Here is a 19,876-nt window from a genome sequence, read left to right on the forward strand (position 1 = left end):
AAACCAAACAAAGGATAAGTACTGAGGTGGTCAGCATTTGAGACAGCCTGTCTGAATAGCACAGCCTAAAAGAGCTCCACTTAATCTAAACATATGATGTCAAGAAAGGTTGTACTGTCTGTCTGCATATTTATTAGAGGTAATAACTGAGAAGGGAAGGATTATTTAAACTAAAGGAAGATACTGGCTCAAAAACAAATGTATGTCAAATGGCCTTACATGGAATTAGGCTAGAAATTAGAAAAAGCATATTAGCTATATTAGTGGAGATCTGCAACAGGTTTCTAGTAGTAATGTCAGGAGGGAAAAATTAACTAGTTTTAAGTTTCAGAAGGTTTATGGAAGAGAATGAGTCCTCTTGGTACCTGCAGTACTGCAGGATAAGGTTTCTTTTAGTTATGTGCTCTTCAGAAAGTGAATGTTTTTTTCCCTTGGAGGTTTCAAGTGATTCAGCATCTCTACAGCAGAGAATTACAGCTCCTGTAGTGGAATCCATTTGTGTTCTCAGACAATATTTTCTTCTACAGAAATACGAAGGCAGGAGAGTAATGAGCTTTTGGTCCACGTTCCTTTTAAAGATGGATGAGCGGTATTGAAACTTTGTCTGAGAGCAAGGTGGATCAGAGGAGATACTGCAGAATAAACTATTCTGATAAAGCTATTATTGTTCCAGTGTTGACATTTTATTCCAGAGTAGATTGACTTGTCTTCCACGTAGTCTGAAATACCCGTCTCTGAATATTATCCAATTTAAATTACACACATTTTCAGAATCTCTTCTGTGCTCCCTGTTTGATTTTTTTGGGGGGGTCTAGGGTATGCTAATGGTGGGCCACAGCATCTAAAAAATGAGGGAAACCTCATCTGACTCCTTTTTAATTTTTTCCAGAAGGTCGTATGGTAAGGCACCTATCACATCATTTAAATTATCGCACTGCACCACTGGTAGGGTGGAGGTAATTGTCCAGTTGATGTATTTAGGCTGTAAGCTTTTGGCTGCCAAGGACCTATTCATGCACTGTGCACGTAGCACAGTGATACCTGCCCTTGTCAAGGCCCCATGAGGCTCCTATATTACTGCTGCTACTGCTGACACAGATAATGGTTTTGCCAGTGCTGTTTGCACTGCCAGCATGAACCCTTTGGTCAAGAAAAGCCTCTATCTTGACATTACAGTAGGTTTCAGACTCAGACTAGAGGATCTTCTGAATGAAGAAGATTCATCAGAGGTGTGGGTTGATTTAGTGCACAGATGGGGTTGAGACTGTTCCCCTTCTGGACAGGGAAATTTGAAACTTGACATGAGTTCAAGCCCAGAAGCCCTCATCCATATCCACAGACTTTGAGAAAGTTTTTCTTCAGGTCAGAACTTTTTAGTTTGGCAACTGCTCTGCTGAGATCAGTGCCGAGGATGTAGACAGCACTGTCTTGTTTTCCATCTGCCTGTCTGTCTCCATCTGTTGTTCCCTGCCTTAAAATTCAGACGTAAGCTACTTGGGGGAGGAGACCTCTTTTTCAGATGAGCTTGTACAGCTCTGTATCACAATGGATCTCTCATCTGCGAGTGGGGTTCCTAAATGCTACTTCAGTACACAAGTTTAATATATACTGGAAATATTTTTACATAAAACCATGATACAGGAATTCCCCCTCTCCTTCCATTACAGCATTTTAGCTTTGAGAAGTCTCTCCTGTGACTGTGCACATGCAAAGGATCTGAGCATGTTTTTTTGTTTTAGAGACAGCGTCATGAGACAGTTGCCTGCAATGACTAGAAGATATTAGGAGGCAGTATTTTTACAGCTTCCACAAAATGGTATTAAATTTGGCACTCATATGCAAACAGCAAGAAGAACCCTCTGGGAAGGGATGTTAAATGCCTTTGTCACTTAAATGCATTTAAACATTGTGTTTAAATGAAGGCAGGAGGAGTAAGATTAGCTCCCACTGTGTATCTCCCTCCCCTGCATTGCATAGTAAAAAGCATACAGACTTCTCCTTGTCAAAACCAGTCGCCCTCCCATAACCCTCCTGTCACTTTAATGCAGACGAAAAGCAACAAAGCATTAATTAATTACCTTTAAAAAAGCAGTGAAGATGTTGGCAGCAGCAAGCACACTTGTAATAACATTTCAATGCAATTACGTTTGAATCAGCATAGAAATCGGTTTCATAGAATACTTTTCATATCTGGGATATCCCAGTGTACTTCCCAGCAGTGGTTTTGATGTGAATTGAATGGCAGATGTGTAGATAAACAGCAGCCATGAGAGCTCTCATACACCTTCAAATGTATATCAAGGTGCTATGGGGCTTCTCTTTCAGAAAAATGCTGTGGGTTCAATACCTTGAAGGAGGTTGATCAGCAGGGGTGGGCAGAAAGGGTTTCTCTTTGACATCTCTGCTGAAGAAGCCCAGAGGTTCTGTGACTTAAGACATGAACTGGTGACCCTCCTTTCTTCCCCCTCTCTGGACTCAGAAAATGAAGTGCTGTTGTCTGCTTCACCATGGCATTTCTGGATATCACAGGCACAAAAGAACAACGTGACCCATGGAGACAGAAAATGCAGCAGGAGAAACAAGCATGAAAGAGTCTCGGACATAGCTTAGCTGTATCATCTGCATCTTGTCTGAAATCATTAATGTCACTAACCCTCCATGTGGTATATAAGAAACAACGAGTAGATATGCATCTCTTAGGGTGGTTTTACCAAGCAGAGGAGGTACAGTACACTTCTTAGAACATCCTTACAGTACTATGGACCTGATAAGTAACCATGCTAAAATCCTGTCCCATGGAAACTGCATAAAATATGCTCTTCTCATGTTCCATTTGTACCTCAGCTTGCAGAAAAACCAAAAGGCAGAGGACAGTGTCTCCAGGCTTGTTAGGGGAACACCCATAATGTGTATCTTATCTCGGGTTAAGATGGTCAAGGGAAATGGCAGTGTGTTGGGAATACTCAACCTTTCTCTTAATAGACACACATTAGGAGGAGCTATCCCCCATGTCGCCTGGCGCCGCAATAAAGAATACCTGCTTGTCAGCTTGAAAACTTTGTTGGCAAGTTTGTTCCTGGAGTTTTCTCTGAATCAGCAGAGATGAAAGGAGTACCTAATGCACGGGGAATTGTGATGAGGGGGAATTATTGTGGCAGAGCTGAGGCCACAGCTGGAAGCAGTGCAAGTCTGCCTGGGCCCACGGATGTGCATTCTGGGGGGCACTGGTGCTCCCAGCACCTCAGCTGGCTAGAAGACAGCTAGATATGCAAGTACCAACTCCACCTCTGATTGCAGTGTTGATATGTTCTTTCCTGGTTCTAAAGGAGGCTGTTTGTCTCTCATAGTGATCCCTCCAGTCTCTTTTCATGCTTTCCTAAGCTGCATTCTGTTGTTTTGTTGTTTTCAGAAAAAGCCTTGTCTCACTTAAAAAATGATCTCATATAGAGCTGACCTCAGATCTCCCTGGTTTCCCAGACGTGAAGCTATTGTTCCATAGCACAGAGGTCTCTGATTCCTTTTTCTCTGTGGCAAATACCTACTTTCTATCTCTGAGGTTTTGTTGTTTGTCTGTTTGTCTGTTTGTCTGTTCCTCCTTTTTTTTTCTTGGTCTTTTTTTTCTCTTTCCCCCCCTCTCTGATTCTCAGTAATCTGGAATAGAATTGGAAAGTAGGAAGAGCAGGACAGCTGTCTCTGTTCTTCCTCACCAGTTTAATGGGTCTGTGATTTCATCTCATAGCTATTAGCAGTGGAGTTTCCTTCCAGTTCTCCCCTTCCTTTCACCTGCATGCTGCACAACACAAACCTGTGTGCAGTGAGTGTGCATATTGTTCTGCACATACGAAGGTTCTTCATAACGAAGAACATGAGAAATGTTGTCCACATAATGAAAAGGCCCTCATCATCTATGAAAAGTTCTTTTCTACTGTAATGATGCTGAAAACCCAAGTTAGGAAGGTTCTGCTGTAAGATTGTCATATGAATAGTTTGTTATCTCTACTGTGAAGAGTTTCTCATGGAAAAACAATGTAACTTTATTTTCCCCATGCTTGTGGAAAACATGGTCATCTTGTAACATTTTCTGAGATCTGCTTTCCATAGGTGAACAAGGCTGCTGTTCAGTTTTGATCAGTCCTTCATTGCATAGCAACTTACTCTACTTTGTCTTTAGATTTGAATGATAAACATGAAGCTTATCAAGAATGGGTGCTGGCAGAAGGTCATATCACACATGCACAATTTATTTTGTTTATTGACATTTTTGCTTGAACCCATTTCTATTTCCTTCTCTCACTCTCTTTTTCCAGAACAAAACTAGAAATGAACTTCAGGGGTAAGGATTCAGCCATTATGCACATACAGAAAGGAGCAGTTTGTTGGCTTCAGTTAGGTTATAGAAGGAAGGGCTTAGGAAGGGAAGAACTTACCAAAGTTCTAAAGCAAACTTACTTTGGAAGAATTGCCAAGACACTTCCTGTGAAGCTTTGTACATAAGCATTTTGCTGAGATTTGCTCCTGTCTGATTCCTTACGTCCAGAATTGTAACCTCATTTCCACTGGGTTGGATGAGGATAAGCATGCTTTTTCTTGCAGCATAAATTTCCTGTTCTTTGCACAGATCCACCTATGCAATGTTAGGCTTAATTGAATAAGCCTTGAACAAGAATGTCTTGTGGATTTGTTTTTTCTGTTTCATGGCACTAATTCCTTGTTTTCTTTTACTTTACAGCTAGAACATATTCAGAAACACATATGGTATATGTAAGTAACACTTTTTAAATTCACTTTTGCATGCATTCATTACTGGTTCTGTTATGGGAGCTGATATTCTAGTGATCTCTGAGGAAAGGAACTGGAGTTTGAAAGCAGCTTTCACACAGGTGAAGAAGGGGGCAGAGGACAGAAAGGCATCTAATCTTTTGCTGTTTTTTTTTTCCCTTTGCTACTCACAGAATGTCATGTGTATCTATATCAAGCCAGGAACTTTTTATACGGTGGCTAACAATTGTTTGAAATAAGATCTTCAGTCCAGCAACCTGCTGTATTCAAAAGATACCTACAAGTCATCAGCAACCCCGCCCCCCCCCAACTGCCAGACATATTTAGGTTGCTATCCAAGTACTACAGACAATCCCTTGTAATACCTTCTTGACAAGAAAGCTTTCATTTGTTTCTTTGTGTCTTTTCTCTGAAGTAGAAACAAAAAGTATGATATTTGTATGTACGCACCTGTGAGCAAGAGCTTTTCTGTCTTAATCCCTACTCCTTCTTCTTTGCAGCAAGCTAAGAGGCTGCTTCTGACCTTGTAACCTGTTGATGTGAGAGTAGTTATGTTACTTGATTAAAAGCAGCAGTCTTGACAGTGAAACAGGAGGTCTCTGAGAAAACCACGTGCCTGTCTAGTGGTTTGGGTATAAGGAAGATTGATAGCTTTTAAAAATGACCTTGCACTTTGTGTAGCTTTAATGGTATTTCAAGGAACCTAAGTAAATGACATTTTTTTATGTGCTGATAACTTAATCAAACTAGGGAGAATACTTCACATATTAAACAAGTAGATGATGCTTTGATACATGTTTCTCAGGGTCAGCATAGTTATAGGTTCCCCAGGTGGGTGATAAGAAAAGTCCTGCCTTCCTAATCCTATCATTAGGCTCTTGTGAAATACTTGAGGATGATACGAACAAGCATTTAAGCCTGTCACCAACTGAAAAAAAAAACAAACCCAAACACCTTTGGTTTTGATTTCTTTTGTTTTCTCTGTCTTATGGGCAGTGTTCACTTCTGGATTTACCTGACTTCGATAGGACCTGAGGGCATTCAACAGTTTGTTGAATAACATGTTTTTTTCTTAGTTCACCTGAAATGGTGGCAGCACTCGGCCCGTGGCTTTTTCATGCTCCCTACAGTTACCAGGCATGCCACCTTTTTAAAACAAAGGAGGACTGGAGTGTTGTTTGCTGCAGTATCAATTTATTTTTAAACTCTCATGGAAAAATGAAGGAGAAATGGAGGGGGGGAAATCTCTAATTGTAATCGCTGAAATCCCCCTCCTGTTATGTCTTATTAGCAATTGCAGAAGTAAATGCTGTTTACATCAGTCTGGACAGTTGATCACCTCTGTTTCTTCATGGAGTTGACTTTCTCTGGGCTTTGATAAGAACTGGAACAGGAAATAAAATGAAATGTTATTGAGCACTTACATTATTACTCTAACCCTCCTCAAGATTTTTGCATGGAAGTTTTCACCTGTCAGAAGACTGCTGTCCCAGGCTCACATGCACAATTAGGCAGGTGTTATTTCATGACTTTATTCGAGATTTAGAATTTGAAGATTTATTTTCTTTGCAGACGTGTTTGAACATTTTAGTGTACTTCTCAATGAAGGTCAGATTTTCTGATGATTGACACAGTAAACGGTTTTCTACCCCAATGGAAATAGCATCTGGAGCTTTTTTCAGAAACTGAGTTTTGCAAAAGCAGCTCTCCCCTAAATTCCCAGTGTAGTCAGTACATAGAGAGGAAGGCTCTCCCAGAAGTATACTCAGTTTGCCTGAAACAAAATTTCTGTTCAAAACAGCTTTTTTAATGACTTTCTCTGTCATTTTCTCTGTACTGGTCTTGGATTGACCTAAGGAGGTTAATCTGTTTTGGCTAAATTTAGTCTGTGAATAACCCTGCCACCTCCAAAACTCAACTACTTTCATCTGGTAATGTTTCACAGCCTCTCTGCATTAATTTTGCTTGGAAATAGTGATGCTGACTGAGAAGGAGGGGTTATAAGTGTTTTACTATGAGGCTGTTTGCTCACATCTTTCATTTTTTCTTTATTACATGTAACACCACTATGCTATGTAATCTCCATTCTTCATCATATATAGGTTACTGACCTGAAAGTTGTACTCAGAACATATAAGTGATTTCACTTAATTTTTCAGATAAATATTAAGGCTATTGTAAAGCCCAGGAAAAGATTATATTTGAGACTAGGCAGACAGAGGAACAGGTCTTGAAAGTTGAAATCATGATTCACAAGCCTAAAAAAAGGAAAAGAAACCAGAGAGAAACCTTTCATCACCAACCTCCAGTTCTTCTTGCTCTTCCACCCAAATTAATTCAGTGAGGGTTTTTAAGACTGTTTAATTGAAATAGTTCTTTTTTAACTCAAGCATAGGTTATCATAAATCAGCAAATAAACAGCAGCTATTCTAACTTTTTTAATAAAGCAAGAGGGCAAAATTAGCTATTATGTTAAATACATACTGCTGTAACACTGAGTTATTGCCCTAATTGTGAAGGTACCAAATTTACTAAAATCAGGAAAAAAAAAACATAACTGTACCAGTTCTGCTTTGCTTTGCACTGATGCAAATGTGCATCTTGGTTTGATTCACCAGCAGATTTCCTGGAGAGACTGAAAAAGTCTGCTCTGGTCTGGAATCACAGCCATTGTATGCACCGATCCTCACAAAAGAGGGTGGGTTTTAAAGCAGCAATTACATTCATGCAGGCCTTTAAAAAAATATACGTGATTTGCAGTATTCATCGTGTGACACTGGTTGACGTCTATGTGGGCAACAAATGCAACAGATTTGTCACTTTATGCTAGACTGGGAATGGAACAGGCAATACAGTCATGCCAATCACAGCCCAGACCTGGTGGTTTTCACTTCCTGAAGCACTGAATTGAGTTGCCAAATGACAAGGCACTTTGCAGATTTCACTTGTACCTGATGAGGAGGTGTGAAAATTCCTGACTGTGTCTGAAGCTGACCAGGTGCAGGGTGTAAGGAAAAGCTACTTCTCAGTGCACAGAAGATGGCAAGCTGTGCTCTCTAGAAAATTGGCTCCCATGCTGACTGATACAAAAGAAGTTTGCAGGTGATATTCTGCTATAGATGTGGTCCTCTAGTAGGAAAGCCAGATTTTCTGAATATTTCCAAAAACAATAGTTCTTTTTAATCTCTTTCAATTATCTTAAGGACATCTGCTTGTAACATAATGAGTGATTAATTAAGTCAATACTTTTTAGAAGTGAACTGCAGATGATTAAAAACCAAAAACACTCAGCTGCTGTTCAAAAGTCTATCCTGCAAGAATTTATCTTAATGACAAGGTCATCATTGGCTTTAATAGAACAAGGTTATGATCTAATCATTGCTTATTACCTCCAGAGAGATAGATCCTGATGCTAAGAGGTAGGAACAGCTACCTCTTAACAACAGGGCACTCAAGGAATAAGATGTTTCTTTAGTTGAACAAGAATTTCTTAATCTAGCCGTTTAATTCAGGACAATGCTGTCATTGCAGAAGACACAGACACTTCTGTGAGACTCCAGGAGGGTATCAGAAGCTCCATTTTAGTGGTTTGAAACACAAGAACGAATGTCAAGGTGGAGATTCTTCCTCTGTCCTGTATATTCTGCTTCCAGCATCCTAAACTGAGTAAAAATGAGCAGGATGTGTGAGTGCTCAGTGTAAGAGAAGTGGGATCTGACCCATATTGTCATGACCCATGTAATGCACACCAGAGTGACTCCATGACATGTATCCAGAAGGGGATGAGCACATTTTCACTGCTTCAAGAGAAGATAAAATGAAAATTCCTGAAGAGTCTGCAAGTGATGTCCCACAGACATGCTTAACAGAGCAGATGCCTCACAGGTCCATTTCAACTTGTTTAAAAATAAATTGCAAGTAGCATCTAGCAGTCTCCTGTGATGGCATGTAACTGCTCTGTGCTAGCATCAGAGCCCTTGCTGCAATGACTTTTACCTTTTTACCTCAGAGGAGATAATCTGCATTGACTCTAATTTTGGTGAACTAGCTGAGACCTCAAGCTCGTGTATGATCCTACCAGGGTTTCTTTCTAACCTACCCAATAAAAACTTAGGGGCATTTTATTTGGAGCTCCTTTTTCTGTGTAGGTGCTTGGATAGTTCACATCTGAGCCCAGAACATTTTAAGCTGTACAAGTAAGTTCACAAGTTTTAACCATATTTCTGTTAGCATCTAAAGGAAGAATCTCTTGCCCACACACATCCCTATAAACAGCAAATACTTGCAGCTGGTGCAATTTAAATATTCTAGATTCCTGTTGCCCATCCTGGGATCTTGGACCCAACAGTCACACATTTATATCACAGAAAGAAAAGGGAGAAGCTTACCCACAGAGTAGGAAATCCTCAACATCGAAAGGGAGGACCTTACCCAGAGAGTATGAAAACCTTAATATCACACAAAGCATCCATTGAGAAATCGCAAAGACTCAGGGTAGACAGTTGCTCCAACCAGAATACCACTACTGCCAAACCCACCTCTTTGGGTAGATAGAGTTTACATAAATTGCTCACTACCTACCTAAACAAAATCAAAGGGTATTCAGGGTGCCTGCAATATATATCATTCAGTCAATTATAGAGACCCTGACACTTTGATCGGTTTTTTACAGTCAGGGCCTTTAATTTCAACTAATAATTAGTATTTCCTGAGCCTAGTGAATAGGATGAGGTAGTTGTGCAGGAAGCCTGTGTTACTGCTTTTGAGAGAGTAATATGCTCTACGGCTAATTGTGTATTCCAAGGTCTGCCACTCACCTTGGGACTTAGACCTGAGCCACAATTTTCAAATTTGTGTGTCTGAAAAGAAGCAGATCGTTGTATTTGGGCATGTAAATAAGCAGGGCAGTTTCCTCAAAAACCCTTTAAAGTGTGTCAAGCTGGGACCTGAACATGAGGTCTTTCAGTCATGTTGGAAGCTTTAAAGAAAGAAACTGCTGCAATGCCAGCTGTAATCACGATTGGTGCAAAATAGTGAAGGTTTGTTAACAGCTCCTTCTTTGAAAGAGAACCATTCGGATTGTACTTTTCAGCATGATAGCCTGATGTCTCGCTGCTGATGGGACACCATCTCTAAAACCTTGTAGTGTTTTATGAATGCTTGGCATTAGGATGCTTAACAGCTGCTTTAACTATGAGTGCACTGGTAAGTGAAGTTCCTACTGCCTTTCTGACTGAATGCGGACATTTCTCATTAAAGACCCAAATCCACAAGGTACTGGTCACTCTTAGCTTTCATGGCAGTTTCTTCTGAGAAGATTGTCTGTCTGGTTGGGAGCTCTGGTCACTCAGTGGGAATTTAACAAGCTATTTCCATCTGTTGCTGCAGGCTGTGTTTCAGAGTATGGGTTCATTTGTAACTCATGTTTCTTTTCTCTCCTTCTTTCCCTGCCCCCTTTCTCTCTCTCGTCTTCTTTCCTCTGCAGAGGGGGTAAGAATGAGCCAGAACCAGAGCAACCAATCCCTCGAAAGGTGCAGATTCGTTCTCTCCCTTCCTTGGAGGATATTGATCCAGATGTGTTAGATAGCATGCACTCTTTAGGCTGCTTCCGTGACCGAAATAAACTCTTACAGGACTTGTTGTCAGAAGAGTAAGCACTTGCTCAGTCTTCCTAACAGTTGCGTGTCCGTGGGCTGGGATGCTTATAAACCTGGGGAGAGGTAGCACTTCAACTAATGTCTCTCACTGTGAGGGACCAGTAGCAACTTCTTGCCCTCTGGCTACTCATTTACTAGTGAGTTGTTGGGAGCAAGTACTGAGCCTTTCTTGCACCAGGTGTCAGAAGCCTTGGGGGCATGGTGCTGTCACTTCTCCTGCTGTGAGGCAAGGTAACTTCATTAAAAGATGGGCGGTCCAGATGGGGATGTTTTGTTGCTGTGGTTTGTGTTGGGTATGCCATTGTTGGCAAATCTGTGTTTATTTCAAGCCTCCTGAGAGCTGGTGTATTTCCTGAGGTGTTAAGAGAGACATGTAGTGGAAAGAGCACTTAGAGGCTCAGAAGAACTGTCTTGCCACCACTCTTAGTTTGGACTTCCTATGGACACATTACCTCTTCTGTCTTGTGCCTGTGTTCTTTGTGTGTAACATGGGAATCATTTTTCCTTTTTCACTAACTGCTTGTTGGAGACAGCAAGGTTTTCAAAAGCTTTGTGGGTGATGTATCTAGCTGCCACGTTCATGACCGTGACGAGGTTATTCACAATAACTGTAACTGATGAGAAGGCTTCATCTGCATGTTGATGTTTTGTTGTGGGTTTGGGTTGTTTTTTTTCCCTCTTCAAATTTAAAGTTTGTTTGTTTTTTTTTCAGAGAAAACCAAGAAAAAATGATTTATTTTCTTCTGCTTGACCGGAAGGAGAGATATCCTAGTCATGAAGATGAGGATCTTCCCCCTAGAAATGAAATAGGTACTCCAGATATGATCTCTGCCACCATGAACCTATCTCAACTAATTCCTTTTCACCTTTTTTTTTTTGAAATATATACCCAAACCTTAGCACCACTGTTACCTTCTCACTGGAATGGTGTACAGAATTGGTGAGCATCTTCAGCCTGAGGCAGGCAGGTCTGTTGTGTGGTTAAACACAAAGGCTAAATTTTTTAGGACATGGCTGTCTCACAGTGCGGAAACATCCAAGTTGGTCTTGATTTCAAATATATCACATGAACGCGCAAGCTGGTTCTCTGGAAGTAGATAAGGTTTAGAAGTGGTATAATCTAGTGGCAGGATTTCCTAATTAATAATCTACATTCAGTATTGCAGAAATCCTACCTCTGGCTTTCAGCTAATAAGACTGTGTAATATTGTATCCCAATGAAGTTATATGTGCACACTTTCTCTTTTCTGTAGGTAAACATATACACTGTTGAAAGTATAAATAGCATCACCTGTTTATAGTATGTACATCAAACTTGTGTGTTTGGACCGTCTTAGAAAGATTTTAAAAGCTTAATATGCACTAAGATTATATATCTTAAAAAGCTTTTGTGATACCACTTTATTCCTGAAGAACTGTTCATTAGTATTTTAGGGTACTGCAGATGAGCAAGGACTTCATTAATCTAGATAACACATAAGATGCTTCCCTAACTATATAAGTGACTCTTGCTCTGCAGAGTGTCAAAAGTGTAACTGATAAAAGATTAGTCACTTCTATCAATGACATGAAACAGCATTTTTACTATATTTTGCATTTTATATTTACATTTTATATTTACATTTATTATATTTTACATTTAATAGTGTTGTGATTTTCAGCTATTTTATTTCAGCACTTTGAAGGCTAGAAGCAAAGTGCTCTTTATTTTCACTGGAAAGCCTGGAATCTCCCAAGTCTACAGGGCAGTAGTATATGGAATTGTAAGTTTATTAATACTCTGTTGAATTATTACCTTATCCAAGTTCCAGGCTCCAGGCCCTATAATTTTGCAGAGAAATATTTTCTGTGGGAGAAGAGATGGAAATTCTTAGTTAACACATAATTTTTAAACTCTTACCTGGTTGGGGCTAGAGAGAACATGTTAGCAGGGGTCCTGATGAAGATAGGTAGATACCCCAACTCTAGGTCCTGTGTCCCCTTGCTCAGTGCAGTTTGTCATCTAGCACTTTACTGATCAGCTTTTGACTCAAACAGATTATCCTGCCATATAAAGACACCATCATCTTGGCTTAGAAATGTTTTTTTTCATGAGAAGCAAGGTGACTCTAGAATCTTCATATCCAGCATATAAGTGAATATGTAGCTATACCCTAAATATATCATATATCTCTCTTCCACATGCCAAAGTATTTTGATGGTTTGAACTATTATGCTCCACTCTTGTATTTCTTTGTACAAAGAAAGAAAATGAACCCAACAGGGAAACACCACTCTGAATGTATCATCGGCACATTTTAGACTCTTTAAGCGATATTCTTTATGTGTTTGTAGGTTGTGTTTTCTCTTCCACAGGGGACTTCTACCTCCTGTGTTCCCAGTGGTATCTCTGAGAGCATGGGGCAAGTTTAATTAAAGAGCACTCATGCTTTTGATGAATATCTCGTCATCAGCCATTAGCAGTGGCCTTGCACAAAGAATAGCAGAGAAAAAGTAACAGTTAGTAACAGCAGCTTGAAGAAACCACATTCATGAGAGTTGTGCACTGCCTGAGCTCTTGCCAAAAAAAGAAAAAAAGGGAAAAAAAAAAGTATCTCAGAGTTTTTTGCTTTTTCATCTTTCTTTGCATGTTAGGTCTCAGAAAGGATGGATGCAGGTAAAAATATGGCCAGCTCAGACTAGCGCTCTCCTCTGATGTCCCTTTTGTCTGTTTTCAGCTATGTGAAGTATTCTTAAAGGGCCAGGGAAGGGCCACCTTCAGCATATTCCAAGTCCAGCTCATTTTCTTTACCTGAAAACACAGAAATGAGAAACTTCTCAGTAAATGAATGAATGTCATCTAATGTCTTCTTGAAGAAAAAGCTTTTGTGGGGTGCAGCTTCTTAATAAACTGGAGAACAAAAGATTGGGATGGAACAGCCATATAGGATGTAGGTGCCTCATTCAAACTCAGAATTTGAACCTTTGTTTCCCATCTTCCAGTTGAATGCCTTTATAATTGGATCATTACCCATACAATTCTCTTTCCCTCCATAAAAATCCTTAGGAATGACTTCACTTTTTGGATGTGAAATAAAAGGAAAATTCATCCTCACAGCTATCACAGATCCAGACTAGGACTTGATTTTTTTCCCCCCATGTGAAATATTTGCAGAGAAAGAGCAAACACTGGAGCTTTTCCTATTTTTAATTCTTGTCCTTCCACAAAATATCCTACTATTTTTATATGACACCACTTTAGTCTTTATGGCAGGATGGCCGTGTATTTAACTATTTCTTTAGTGTCTTTACATTTGATAAGATGACAGACTCCGTGCCCTGTCATTTCTTACTCTGACCCTTTTAAAGAATATGTTTGAAAAATATACTTGCTACTCTCAGCCATGTGTACTGTAGAATTGTGGCCAATTTTAAAGAAGAATCATATATCTTTGGTAGCAGCTCAGCCACACTCATGCAAGCTTCTGGATGTATTTTCCATAAAACTTTTCTGAAGTGCTGTTATTGAATTTATAGCTGCTTTTAACTACCTGCTCTTTTTGCTTATTCTCTCTCTTTGATAGTTTAAAATATAGATTAGAAATCAGTATCTTCCAGCATATTTAGCAGCAGGGACTGACATTAAAGAACCATTTAGCTTGTTAGTGATATCCTCCTCCTTAATTGTTCTTTTGATTCCATCTTCTGGCTGCTATCCTCTCAAGCTTTCTGATAGCTTGATATTATTCAAGTCTTTAGCTAATTTTTCTTTGAATTTCTTCTTCACTGTCTTTTAATGTCCACCTTATATTTGGCCTGTCACTTTTGAAAGTGTCATTCAGCTGAATTTCCTTTTACTAAAGTCTTCTGGTTTGAACATGCCTAGATCAAATTGCCTTTTAAAATATCTATTCATAAGTTGGTTTTCTTGCCTGTATCCAGCTTTCTTGTCTGTACTCTATTATTAACTAACATTGATGCAGTCTTAGTTTACTCATCTCCATTCTTTTGACATTAGCTGCTTTCTTAATCTTTCTTCTTCCGTCTTCTTTTTCCTTTGTTTTAAACTGCACTCTTCCACCTTCATTTCTAATGCTAATATTCATCTGCAAAACCCTGTCATGGATACTAAACGTATTTGCTTTGTCATCATGTGTGTTACTTGGCTCCAGTCATACTTCTGATATCAGCAGTTGTCCTGTGAGGTAAATCCTTTCTCATACTTTGGATTTGTTTGAAGAAATAAGAGTCTGAAATGTCTAAACCTTGTCCCAGCTTACTTCTGACCACTTGCTTGTGGTTTATTAGCTTTATCTCGCTTTGTTTTTCCCTTAACTTTACACACTATGTATTTTTCCTGGAGGAAATCTGAAGGTCATTGCATCTACTAGTATTTTCTGCTAATGTTTTATTACTGGACATAGTTTGAAATGGAATGAGGTGCAACTGCTTTTTTTCTAATTATTTTTTAATAGGAACATTATTACTATTAATTCAATGAACATGAGTTATACGGTAATGGGGTCAGTTGTTATTACTACCTATTTGCATTTGAGCTGTCTTTGCTCATGCTCATTGTTTCAAGAATAAGCACTGCTTTAAAGAGAATCTTGTTCTAAAAAGCGTGATGTGAGAGAGAAGAAACAAGCAAGTAGATGAGGGGAGGAGGAGGGCAGGGTAATAAAAATAATACTATCAGACTATGTCTGTGGTATTTCTGTTTTTTCAGAGCAGTCCTGGCAGAGGATGAAGCCTTAGGGGCTGGGCACTGTGAGCTTCTTTCTAAATGCAGGGGTGAAGGATGCATTTTTTTACAAGTGGTGACTCTTCACTAAAATTAGAAATTTGTCTTTAAGTGGAATGGTGGAATAGCCCTACCAAAGAAAAGAAAATCCTTCTATATTTTTCTTCTGTCTTCCTCCTCTTTACTGTTTTGATGCCATGAGATATGTTAGTAATAAAATATCTTAGCAGGTCTGCATTTGGTTCTCTGCTTCACCATGGGATTGGTTTGGTTTGGCAAGTCACCTTCTGCAGTGCAGTTTGGTGTCAAAGAACTCTTTTCAGAGCAATTTAGGTGCTCCTCAGAACCTCAATAAATGTTTGCCAGCAACTTTAAGAATGAACTGACTTACCTCATTCTTATACCTCAGTTTTCAATGTGCAAAGTCAAAGTAGCATTTCAATACCTCTCAGAAATGTTACACAATAAAAAGTGTAAAGCATTTCAGTTACTATATCAGTAAAAGCTTTCAGATGACCTCTGAAATAAATTTTAGTAGCTCTTATTGGAGATTCATCCCAGATAGACAAGTATGTTTAATTTGTAACGTTGCAGGAGGAAAAATATAAAGCAGCAGGCAAAACATGAAATCTAATCTTAAAGATGCAAAAAAGGATATATTTTCAGAGGAGAATGCAATTTTGAGTTGATAGTATACTCATGTGCCTTTGTCACATTTAATTTTGCTAGCAGGGACATCAAAGGCAAGGTGTAGCAACCTGAGTATATATATAGGATCCCTAGATGGCTTATACTCTGGCTAACAGCTTGTACTGTGATGCCTATGGCATCATTGTGTTATTACTCTTATCATCTTTGCAAAGTAATTTCTGCAACCTGTGCTATAGTTGTACCTTTATTTTGCAGTGCTTGTACATTCAGGGCAGTTGCAGTGCTCCTTCTCTCTGTAGATGGATTGCAACTTATGTCTTAATGTTTGCAAATTTGGAAGAAGGGAGAGACTGCAAATGTTCAGCTCCATTTCAATGATACCTGTCTCTGTAAGGGGAGCTGTGAGAGTGAGATTGCTGGGAGAGGATTTGACCATCCTGTGTGAGGTAACTCACAGCCGAATTCAGCTGACTGTGTTTTCTTTTCCTAAAGATCCTCCCAGGAAGCGTGTGGACTCCCCAATGCTGAACAGGCATGGGAAGCGGCGTCCAGAAAGGAAGTCGATGGAGGTTCTCAGTGTGACAGATGGCGGCTCCCCAGTCCCTGCTCGCAGAGCTATTGAAATGGCACAACATGGACAGAGGTGGGTCTCTGCTTTACGCAGGAGTCCTGCCTGTCTGGGTTTGCTCCTCCCTTTTATGTTATACATACAAAAGAGCTGCGGAGCTATTCTGTTTGCACCAGCACTCATTGCAACTTCCAAACACATTTGCAACATGATGTGACAGCCAGCAGCGCTTATGCACACAGGGCCAGCAGTCTTTCCAGGGGCTTCAGGGTTCCGTTTGCTTACAGCTTTTGCTCAGGAAACCACTACATCCTCTGGACAAGATTCATCTCACCTCTTTTTAATTGTCAAGAACGTAGGCATTCAGTCTAAGCTTGTGATACAGGCTGTCACTCTAGGTAGTGGGGACAGATGAGGGCTTTGGAAGGTCTCAGATACATATGTCCTCTGTTCTAACAATCTTAAGATAAATTACCCTTTGGTTGTTCCTCTCTGTCTTCACAGCCTACAACAGGAATCTAGTCTTGGACTAGGTACCTAGCTTTTGGGCACCCAAAGTTAAATGAAATGAACCCCACCCTCCATGTCATCAGAACAGCTTGAATCTGGAAAGCCCTGTCCAGGAACTTGAAGATGCCTCTAAAATACGCTGTCAGAGCCAGCATGCATCTGACCCAAACAAATTATCACGTGCCTGTCAAGTAATGGAATATGTATAATTTTGGCTCTTTTCTATCAAAAAAAATTGTCAGTTTTGTGGAGAAACAGCAGAGGAAAATGATATCTTCTCAAGCAAGGAGAGTAGGCAAACTGTGGAAGTCCACCTATGTGAACCATGGAAGCTGCTTCCTCAGTCCCTATGACTAGCCTAAGGGAAGCATACGCATTTGGATTCACACTTGCATAAATCAATCAGTATAAAAGAACACTTCACATAAATGTATGATGATGATGCTGTAACTTCTGTTTCATCTTTATGACATGATTTTTTTGTTCAGCTGCAAAGATCTGCTCAAAAAGAGCCTTCTGTGCCCAGAAACTCCCTTTGCTGACTGAGAACTGGATGAAGAAAGGAAATAATTTTATGTCCAGAGGCCCCTAGAATTGCTGGAAAGTTTTGGGGGCAACTGTTTCAGTTTTATCTACAGTGAGGGAAAAATGGTGATTTGCAGAATCTGCTAGGATTTAATTCAGACTTGGATATGTGGCCTTGAGATGCACTGCCATAAAGATTTTTCATTGTAGTGTAGGTTAGAAACCTGTCTTAAATATATAGGTTGCTTTGGTGTGAAATCTGGGCAAAGGAAGTGTTCAGAACAAGGCGTGCTCAGTGTTATTCATGGGCCTCACTGTGATGAGGATGACCACAATACAGGCAAACAGTTGCTCACTCCTTATTCAGCTTGCAGTATTTAATCTTGTGCCTGGAAGGTGCATGGGTCATGAAGCTGCCAGGGCCAGACAGTGCTCCAAACAGGAGGTGTTAGATTGATCCCAAAGTTTTCCAAGAGCAGAAACCATTTCTTCCAGCTCTCAGCTTTGACTTTGGATTCAAACATCCAGAGAAGCAAAGCTGTGTCTTGCTATCCAAAGTTTGGTTAACTTTTGGTTTTAAATGTCTCACTCAGTTCTGCACATGAGGGTACAATTGAAGTCAAAAGGTCTGAGGTGAGTTCAGAGCAAAGACAGACTCAGGCTACATGTCAATAAAGAAGGGCTTTGGCTTAAGGATGAAGCAAAACCTGCCAGGCACAAAAGAGATACAGGACAATGCATACCACAGCTCAGAGCTGGACATAAAGGTGTGATTAAGGGTGGAGAAAAGGATGTAATAACACCCTTACTGATGGTGATGGGCTTGGTAGTACTTGTTTTGGAAGGGGTTAAAGGGAAGATGTTATTTTACTCCATGTGTGAGCTTCCATAATTCATACCATCCACATCCACAGACGACAACAGCACATTTTGTGTTGCTGGCAGTACAGTCATTTGTAAGTTGAACTGGCTTCATTAATGAACACCACTGCATGGGGGTTGTCTGGGAACGATGCATTGCTGATGTGTTACCATCTGTCAGAACAGTCAGTAACAAAACAAGTGCCTTCCACCAAGAGTGGGAATTTTTAATGGCTAGTTGCATGCTATATTCCATGAAATAACCTACTGACAGTGGATTTTACAGCAGTCGGGTTTAGATCCCAGAGATGGATGCTTTTTTAAGAGTGACAATTTTGGTCTCAACAGATGACTATTAAGCGCTGTTATCCTACAACACTAGGAAGACAGGGAGGTGGACCATAGGAACAGGTCTTCTGTTTAGACACAGATGACTTGTGTAAACATCCAAAGACACAGAGCCATTGCTTCTTTCTTGAGCTGTCATACATGTCTAACCAGTGGGCAGAACACACCCATGTGTCCTGTAATTTAGCCCTATTGTCCTCTTTCCAAGTAGTAAATAGGTGTTTGCTTGCATAACAGGGATTTATGTTATAACCTCTGGTTTATGTGTCTGTGTGATGAACTGTGCTTTTGGTAAGCATGTGGGGACATTACATGTGTCTAGTGTTGGCTTGTTTAAGGGCGTATCTTTCCACTGAGGTTTGAAACTTGGCAGTCTTCAGCCCTACAGGCTGAGAAAGTATTAGTGAAAAACATAGACCTTCAGTGACTTACTTTTGGATAACGGAGATGCAGAACTCAGCACAAAGGCTGCTTGTTGAGCTTACAAACTCCTTGAAATGTTTGTGCTGACCTCTCCATTGGGTCTTTGTATATGGCAAAGTTAGTATGCACAAACACCAGCCAGCCTAAAATTCCCGGTTTTCCCTGTTGTCAAGTATATGAGTTCATAATTACATCTTAATTGCTTCTGCTTTTGTGGTATCCACACCTCTCAAACTATCTGGTATTTTGTTGAAAAGTCAAAAGAAAAGAGGTAGCTTCTGAGCTTAGTTTTAACACCAGCTAATTTGTCCCTTTTGCCAAAATCACACAGACTAGAAAGAATTCCATGGGAGCTAGAATCTGTCAGAGGTATGCCAGAAATTTTCAACAGCTCTGCTGTGAGAATCCAAAAACTGTTCTAAAATGGGCTTCATTCGCTATTCATTTTCTTCTGGTTATTGAAGTGGGTAGCTTGCATGAAAGATCAGCTAACATTAGAAAGCAGTGTTTTATGAAACAGTGAAGGATATTACCAGGGAAATATATTACAGAGAGCTGCCCTTCTGCAAAGTCTAGGGAACTTTGCTTCTAAGCTTCAGGGATTTGGACCCAAAATTATAAAGAAGGGCATTTCTCTGTGCAGGGAGTGTAGGGAATATTACTGGGAGTAAGTGGTAATGGACCCTACATATCAGAATACAGAATGGATTACTGTTCCTCTAGGAGGCTCTATGGTTCAATTTTAACCTTTTCTCCCAGATTGTGGTTAGTGTTGAGGTCTTCTAGAAAAGTCTGAGTAATGAGTGCTTTGCAATTTGGGCCTTCAGGCAT

At 40.0% G+C, this 19,876-nt stretch overlaps 1 protein-coding gene across 14 annotated transcripts in view; it reads left to right on the plus strand.

The window, feature by feature from the left end:
* The window catches only part of BRSK2 (BR serine/threonine kinase 2), a 331,220-nt gene that overhangs the window by 262,200 nt on the left and 49,144 nt on the right, over positions 1-19,876 (plus strand). For all 14 annotated transcript variants that reach the window (XM_062609356.1, XM_062609358.1, XM_062609359.1 and 11 more), the window contains 4 exons: positions 4,730-4,761; positions 10,265-10,429; positions 11,149-11,246; positions 16,303-16,453. In XM_062609356.1, coding sequence (XP_062465340.1) covers positions 4,730-4,761; positions 10,265-10,429; positions 11,149-11,246; positions 16,303-16,453 — 446 coding nt within the window. The remainder of the gene's footprint in view (positions 1-4,729; positions 4,762-10,264; positions 10,430-11,148; positions 11,247-16,302; positions 16,454-19,876) is intronic.

Source organism: Pezoporus occidentalis, unplaced genomic scaffold (genome assembly GCF_034315485.1).
Source record: "Pezoporus occidentalis ecotype Australia unplaced genomic scaffold, CSIRO_AGI_Poc_V1 ctg137, whole genome shotgun sequence".
NCBI lineage: Eukaryota > Metazoa > Chordata > Aves > Psittaciformes > Psittacidae > Pezoporus > Pezoporus occidentalis.